We start from the raw sequence: 8,343 nt of genomic DNA, 5'->3' as shown, positions 1-8,343 counted from the left end.
GAGCTCCCACGTTCATTCTTGGCGTGTGCAGGAAGCAGGTATAGGAATGGCACAGATGTATCAGGAGTTCAACTTTTATAAGAGTATTTTAAAGGGCAATTGGCTGTAGTAGGCTTGACATTATGTTGCTGTAATAATGAATAATTCTGTAGCTAACATCTGTGTCAAACTGCTTTCTTCTTATTACTAAAAATGTTAGCTGTTGGATAATACTGTATCTGCTAATAAAATATCAGTACAACTAAATTAATTTCCTCTGGATTAGGGCCTGAAGTTGATGAAGAAGCCACTCAAGAAGACTTGGAATACAAATTGAAGGGATTTATTGATCTTACATTGGACAAGAGGTATAGTATGCCTTTAAGAAGCACATTCATACATTATTTTCTAGCTTCCTCTGATGTAATAAGGGAAATATGCATTATACCTTTTAATATGATTACTGAAATTGTTTCATGCTGGGGAGGACTTGCTTTTCTTCTGGATCTGAAAAGACCTTTCTGCCTCTACCAAGTTTTTGGATAAGTAAGAGTCAGTGTGTCCTTTCCTAGTATCTTGAAGTAGAGTGACTTTGTTTCTAGCCCAGGGTACATCTGTGAACTGTCTCAAGCCTAAGTTTCTCTGACCTTGAGGAAGGAGGCAATCCATGGCATTTAATGCTTCATGGTATTGCTGTGGCTTACTCTTCTATTGGGCACATATAAACTACTATAAAAACAAAGGCTGAGCTTTAACTCATCCGTGCTGATTTCAGCAGGTTTTCCTTCTCTCTTTTAACAGTGCAAAGACAAGACAAGCAGCTCTTGAAAGTCTGAAAAGTGCTTTTTCTTCTAAAATACTCTATGAATTTGTCATGGAAAGGAGAATGACGTTAACTGATAGCATTGAACGCTGCATAAAGAAAGGTAATTAACACGCTTGCTGTTAGAAGGCAATAATCCCCATGAAATAGTGTGTTGTTTAGCGGGAATTAAGTCTGTGGGGCTTCTCTAAAACTTTATCAAGTGCTTAATTTAGTTATGTTAAAAACATTTATTTTTTTTAATTTAGATGCTGTATTTCAATTGACCAGAAAATGAGCTGAAATTGTCATCTCTATTGATTTCTGAATTTTTCACTTGCAAGTTTTCAGACTAATTATCCGTAAAGGAAAGAAGCAGTGCGTGAGGCAATTGCTCATTGTAGCGCATTGATCTCTAGGTAAGAGCGACGAACAGTGTGCAGCTGCCGGGCTGGCGTCTCTTCTGTGTGTGCAGATGGGCTCAGGAATTGAAAGTGAAGAGATTTTTAAGACCCTTGGTCCAGTTCTGAAGAAGATTGTCTGTGATGGAACAGCCAGTGTCCAAGCCAGACAGGCTGTAAGTATAAAATGTTTATTTGCCAGGCAGGGACAGAGGGCAGTTTTTAACCAGCTCACTATTGTGTAATCCAGAACTAAAGGTTACTACCTTGGAGTAAACTCAGAATGCTGACGCATGCTCTGAATGATGCGTAGCAGTTTTCACTGGCTTCAAGTTCCACCTAAAGGTTGAACGTCATTCTCTTCTTCAACCTAGGAACTTCCTCCAAGCCCTCTTACAGCTAGTCCTTTAAGTGTCTTTACTTGCTGTGCTGTAGCCTCCTTACTGCAATCCTAAGGGCTGAGGTTGAAGTCCTATAGAAAAAAAAACGGTTTTCCCACTGACTGGTGTATCCTTCCTGTATCCACTTTAACTTTTTGAACAGCAGAGGAACGTTAGTTATGCAAATATATTTATATATGATAAGATTATATGTAGCAGATACAGAACTACATAGTTGATACCTTCATACTACCAAAAGTACTTTTAAGTGTTTCACTTAATCATTTATACATTAGCAGTGGACCTGAAGTATTGACAGAAGACAGTCTAAAGTTTAACAGTGACACTTTTTTTTTCTGTCTAGTGTGCAACCTGCTTAGGGATTTGCTGTTTCATTGTCACTGACGACATTACGGTGAGGATAAATAATTACCTGCTCCCCTCCCCCCCATTAGTATTAGAAAATGTGTGAATCTTATGTGACTTCTGTGATCTTTTTCCGTTCTGTTCAGGAGCTGTACTCTACAATGGAGTGCCTGGAAAATATCTTCACAAAGGCCTATCAGCGAGATAGGGACACTAATGGTGTGTCGAGTACCCATAATACTGTGCTTCACATCAGTGCTCTCTTAGCATGGACACTGTTGTTGACCATTTGTCCAATGAATGAAGTGAAGAAGAAAATTGAAATGTGAGTCTCTTTCTTGGAGAGCAAATCTGTAATGACTTTTTATATGCTGTGAAGCAGTGTCAACAAAATTTACATTTCTTAATGAAATGTGACTTACTCCTTAGGCACTTGCATAAACTTCCAAGTCTGCTGTCTTGTGATGATCTCAACATGAGGATAGCTGCTGGAGAAACACTAGCCCTTCTGTTTGAACTGGCACGTGAAACAGACGCTGTAAGTAGATGTTAGCAACTGAATTTTCTTGCACTGGGGTGATAAGGCAAATTATTTAACCTGTGTTGAATAGTGCCCTGGATCACAGGAAGTGGCAGATAAGTCACTGGGTTATGTTCTTTGTAGTGAGTCTGCCCCAATCTGAGTGGGTATAACAACGATTCACAGCAGTTTAGCTATCCTATTTACACTAATTTCCATATTGCAAAACAGGACTGACATAACAAAACATATCAAACAGTACTGAAGAGCAGCTAGAAATGTAGTGTGCAGGCTTTAAAATCTAAATCCAACACCAGCTTAAAAAAAGTCCAGGATAAACCAGTATTGTTTACTGGAGTGGGAACACTCATTAGATACCTAGGCAGACAAGTTTCAGTGACTCATAACCTGCACAATTATACATAGGGCTAAAAATCTGCCCTTCAGCAGAAACCATGTTGCCTTTCAGTATTGTTCTTTCAGTAACCTTATTTAGGTACCTTGAGAAGAATAACTAGCATTGCTTGATGGTTTCACAGAACCTGTGACTCTTTTAGTTGGGGATTAGTTAATTTAAGGGGGCAGATTTTTGAAAGGGTTTGTACAAATTTTGCACAGATAGTAGCAGTGCTATACTTGGTGAGATTTCTTGGTGTTTGCTGTTGAGTTGGATTAGGTGCAAGCTTCTCGGTCTTCATATGCAGCTAAGCATGCCTTTACATTCTTCAATGTGCCTTATTAATTTCTGAACTGTTTTCTTGACAGCACTGAAGGAAACAGTCTCTGCTTACCTGTGGCACAGTTTGGGAGAGCTGCCTGGATGGCTCCTAGCTTGAGCAAGGCTGCTGTGCTTTGCCAGGACACTGTCCACAGTGAAAGGATCACTCTAATTGAGTCAGGATAACATGACATACTAACACTGCATAATATGAAACAGTATGCTGAGACTTCTGTATAATTGCAGACAGCAGGGGTCTAAGTCTCTTGGCTATGGAAGCCAAATTTGAGGGGGGAAGAAGAGCAAAACTTGAGCCTTTCTTTGGTCTACCTGACTGCAAGTAACTAAACTTTCAAAATGTGTAAATGAGTGAGACTGTATTGACTAAAAACTTTTGTTCCATTGAGAAAATGTCCCTTTAATCATTACAAAGGATTGTTAATAATCAGCACAGATTGAAAATGCTTATTGTTTTGTCTTTGACCAGTTTCTTTCCAAAAGCATGCTGTAAATTTGGCCTAATCAGTTGATGTGACAAAGCATTCAGATTTAAAAACAAATGAAAAACAAACTTATTTTTGAATAAGTTCACATACATTCCTACTAATCCAGGTAAACTACTGCTGAGTCAGTGAATGGAGGGAAGAAAATATTTCCTGCTAAAAATTATGGATTGAAGTTTACTTGGAGTATTTTTTAAGCATATTTTTAAAATGGCTTTCTAATTTTCCACACCATATGAGACTTGAAGAAATATTCTGTACTCTCAGTCTAATAGTAATTCATGATCAATCTCCAGCAGCCTGAATTGTATGCTAAAAATCTGAAAGAGCCCTCAGCCTGTCAACAGGAGTGTTTTAGCAGATCAGTTAGGCAGTTTGAGACCCTTGGGGTTGCAGAGCTGAACAGATTGGCAGGTAGATACATGCTCTGAAGGAGCTGTACTGTTTCATGTGGCTCTGACTACCAGAATAGAGCTTGATAGTGTCCTGCTTGGGTAAACTGGATGTTGTGACTTGGTTCATACTGACTGAAATGCTGCAAATGGAATTACAGAAAGTTAGTGCTGTCTGCGTCTCTTTCAGTAACAAAGTAACAGGTTGTAGAAGTCTACAAGCCCAGAATTTGGAGAGATCCATTTTCCTCTTTGCAGGGAAAGATGTTCTGAGACTAAAAAAAAAAAAAATTTAGAAACTCCCAAAATTTAAAATCCCCTTTTTTTCCACTAGGATTTCTTTTATGAAGATATGGAACTTCTGACAGAGAAGCTGAGAGCTCTGGCTACTGACGGAAACAAGCACCGAGCCAAAGTAGATAAAAGAAAGCAGAGGTCTGTCTTCAGAGATGTTCTGCGAGCTGTTGAGGTGATTCTTCTGTCTTTGTGTCTGGGTTGTGACTATGTAGTGGCCAATTTAATTAAAAAGTTTTTATTATTGAGTAGGATTTATGTTTCAGTGACAGCAGCAGGAAATACTATTTTCAACTAGGTTTCAAGTTCTGATTGGACTATGTAGTGGCCAATTTAATTAAAATGTTTTTAATTATTGAGTAGGATTTCTGTTTCAGTGACAGCAGCAGGAAATATTATTTTCAACTAGATTTCAAGTTCTGATTTCTTACGCAAAATATAACAGCTTTTTTTAGGAAAGTACTGCAGAGAATGTCAAACTCTGCTTATTTTCCTCCAAACTTTACTTCCATGTTGAAGAGTGTGGGTTTTTTTCCTTTGAAGGCTAAATTTTGCACTTTATATACTTTATTTCCTACCAAAGCAGGTTTTTTTTTCATGGAAAGCTTTGTAGGATATCCAAATTAGCATCCTGAATTTGGTGAAAATGTTTATAATAAAATTTCTTCTTGAACTGCTGTGCACAATAAACAAGAAGCAACTTAATAGTAAGCTACATTTCCAAACGGCATCTTTGTCAGGGGCCAAAGAAGTGTTTGTGTGTCAAGGTTGTCCTCATCCTGTGATCTGGTTTTCCATATCCAGCTTAAGGGAGCAGTACACTAAGTAGGACTCTAAAAATACTTGGTTAGTGACATAACTTCTGAGTAAAGCCTCTTAAATGTCCAACTTGTATAATTTTGATGGATTTTTTTGTTACCTTACACCTCTTGAACTAGATTTATTTTACTCATCAGGTAATTGGATAAGACCAGCTAAATATTAGTTGAGATTCAGAACAGTTAAACATCTCAGAAGCTAAGGAGGCAGCCTTGGAGTGATTTGAAGTCACTTTTGAGATCCTGCCTTAAGAAGAGTCTGAGTCACTTATTAATACTTGTTATATTCCATTGTCACAAATGTAGCTTGCCACACTTGAAAGGTGGGGACTAAATGAGGCTTACAAACTGACTTAAAGGTGACTCTTGCACTCAGAACTGGTTTTTCCGGAGGTGAATTGAATTCTTAAAGTAATTTTAAAGATGAAAATTCGGTGTTCCTATTTTTTTAAATGCTTTCTGGGTTGAAGAATGTCAGCTTCAGGTCTTACCTGAAATTGACTTTAGGTGTGAATCAGTTTATGAACAAATACAGTCTCTAGTATATGTGTATTGCATTATTTGGAAGGTTTTGGTGTGCCCAACATATTATTGAAAACAAAGTTCATTAAGATAGATACAATTCTGAATACAAAAGTGTTTAAAGTTATATATGTTGTTTAATTTTGGACAGGAGCGTGACTTTCCTACAGAGATGGTTAAGTTTGGACCTGAGCGCATGTATATTGACTGCTGGGTTAAAAAGCAGACTTATGATACCTTCAAGGAGATTTTGGGGTCGGGGATGCAGTATCATTTGCAGGTGAGCTGCTGTTTGATATATGCTCAGACTGTTGTTCTCTGTCTGGATTCTTTGTAGTAATTCAGTCTACATTGCAAAATCATGAGCAGAACATGGTGAAATGCCAAGGTCTGCATTAGGAGTGTTAGAAGGCAGCATGAAAAGTTAGCTAGTGGGATAGGACTGTCTGTGTGAGCTGCTTCTGAGTTGCAGCCTGGGTGTACCGGGTTAGCAACGAGAAGACTTCTCCAAGAAGAGGTTCAAGCCAAGTATATTCTTAGTTTCAGGGTTTTCCCAAATCCTTGTGCTCCCGTTCAGCAGTGGTGGGGTCATCTGGCTGCTGTAAAGCTGCATGCCTCTACACTTCCTGTTCAAGCCTGCAAACTCCTAGAAAGGATTTCAGAGTTTTAGTCAAAAATAGTGAATATAACTTGCATTCTAATGACAGCATTACCGGAAGGGAAGGGATAAGTCCTTGTTTGTATTCTAGGAACTGCTTGTTGATTAGTCATCTGTTTAGATATGTAGCAGAGGCAGGAACTCTAGCTTAGGAGTATATGCTGTCAAACTGCTCCGTTAAAATCTTCAGTCCAGTGTCAATTGCATTTCTACCTGAGGGAGTCTAGGTGTGTAGCAGCTTTTCCAAATACTTTTACGGCCAGATATTTTTAAATTGTTGTTGTGAACCCATATGGATCTGCGTTTAGCTGCCTGCTCTTTTGTAGAGGATGTAACAGAACAGTGTCTAATTTGCTGGGACAAAATCAAGGTGAGGAACAATCTTCTTAAGAGCGCAGTTTTAGTTCTTAGCCTTATTCTGATTAAAGGAACTGTTCCCTAGTATAATTGCAAAAGATACTAGGATTTGTGTCAAATTCTTGCTATTTCTTATGGGAATACTTGATATTTAACAGTAGTTGGCTTTGGAGACTTGATAGTCAGAGGAGAAACTGATCATTTGTGTTTCTTGTGTAGTCAAATGACTTTCTTCGGAATGTGTTTGAGCTTGGCCCACCAGTAATGCTAGATGCTGCAACTCTTAAAACGATGAAGATATCCCGTTTTGAAAGGGTAGGTTATTGCACCTTAGTGTATTTTCTTTACTTCATATGTTAATACATTTCTCATGAAATAATTTGTGTTCCACACAACACTTTAGAACCTGTCATCTTTGAACTTGTTGTTGCTTTAGCTCTAATGGTGCCCTGTGTTGACCAGAATGAAACCAGACTTTGGTTGTATATGTCTTTGAGCTCTTATTTTTGATTTTCCACTGGGAATGTCTGCTCCTGCTTTTCTCTCAAGGCAGGTCTGAAGGTTGAGTTGGATTCATGCTCTACATGTGTGAGACTTGGGCTCTTATAAGACTGAACAGCTCCCAGAATTCCTTCTGGGCTCAGCCTTTCTTACATAGTCCAGGTTTCCTTTAAGAGTCTGTGTGTGTGTATAGAAATACATAAAAAAATCAGCCTCTGGTGCAACGATTTTATACTATGAATTTCAGAAGACCTACCCATTTATTACAAAGATTAATAAAAACATTTTCAGCCATTTCCTTAAAAGATCTCTAAAGACAGAAGCCTTTTGAACATCTGTGATTAATTTTTTCTTTTTATTTTGTAGCACTTGTACAACTCTGCAGCATTCAAGGCTCGGACAAAGGCTAGAAGTAAATGTCGTGATAAAAGAGCAGACGTGGGGGAATTTTTCTAGATCTCCTTTTCCATGGGGTTCAGTTTTGATAATTAAAATAGATTTGTAACCTTCAAATGAATTTTTTTAATTTCTGTAGTCAGTTTTAACTTGTATACAGGGATATTGTATAAATTCTGTAAATATAATGCATGTTGCTTAGTTGCATAGATGCTGTATATAGATTGATGTAAGTTTGAGAGCAAGGATAAATTATAACGTGCATTAGATGCAACTTGCTCCAAAGGTGAATATATTCTAAATGAACTGTCAAATGGGGTGGATAATTGTAGTCAAATGCTGTGTCAGATTGGTTTCCTTTTATAGAGAAAGGAAAATTTAATTAATTAATTGACCATGTGTTTTGGTAAGAATGTGCCGATATGAGGAAAAAAAAAACCAAAACAAAACAGAATTGCTCCAGTGAAGCTATTTTATTTAAACTCTTCAGTAGCAGATCAACAGAACTTTTCTACATATTGCCCTTCAGGATGAATCCGTACTATGAAGTTCAATTCCCTTCACTTAGAGGGAAGTAATGAATGACAAATACTTGCTTCAATGTAAAATAGACCCAAGATTCTCATGTTCTGAAATTGTATGTTTTACTTTTTGGAATAAAGAGTTGTCACTGCTTGCCTTCTGTGTAAAAATGATTACAACATGAATGAAAAGCTGGAACACGAGCGAAACCTGC

General features: G+C 37.8%; 1 protein-coding gene across 1 annotated transcript; it reads left to right on the top strand.

Moving 5' to 3' along the window:
* The first annotated feature begins 264 nt into the window (after positions 1-264).
* Positions 265-7,720, top strand: IFRD1 (interferon-related developmental regulator 1). The gene is made up of 9 exons (XM_008949727.1): positions 265-347; positions 781-905; positions 1,201-1,358; positions 1,927-1,977; positions 2,075-2,253; positions 2,358-2,466; positions 4,396-4,530; positions 6,930-7,025; positions 7,578-7,720. Exons 2-9 carry the CDS (start codon positions 854-856, stop codon positions 7,665-7,667), a joined length of 870 nt encoding a protein of 289 aa, XP_008947975.1. The 5' UTR covers positions 265-347; positions 781-853; the 3' UTR covers positions 7,668-7,720.
* Positions 7,721-8,343: the final 623 nt, after the last annotated feature.

The sequence above is a fragment of the Merops nubicus genome, unplaced genomic scaffold (genome assembly GCF_000691845.1).
Source record: "Merops nubicus isolate BGI_N331 unplaced genomic scaffold, ASM69184v1 scaffold30720, whole genome shotgun sequence".
NCBI classification, from domain to species: Eukaryota; Metazoa; Chordata; class Aves; order Coraciiformes; family Meropidae; genus Merops; species Merops nubicus.
This window is presented reverse-complemented; position numbering and strand designations above follow the sequence as displayed.

What these genes read in the sequence shown, in the direction of transcription:
- IFRD1 (XM_008949727.1), top strand. Translation starts at nt 854, where the DNA reads ATGGAAAGGAGAATGACGTTAACTGATAGCATTGAACGCTGCATAAAG. An exon ending in TTGTCACTGACGACATTACG is followed by an intron (nt 1,978 to 2,074) that starts GTGAGGATAAAT and finishes CGTTCTGTTCAG; the next exon opens with GAGCTGTACTCTACAATGGA. An exon ending in AGATATCCCGTTTTGAAAGG is followed by an intron (nt 7,026 to 7,577) that starts GTAGGTTATTGC and finishes TTTATTTTGTAG; the next exon opens with CACTTGTACAACTCTGCAGC.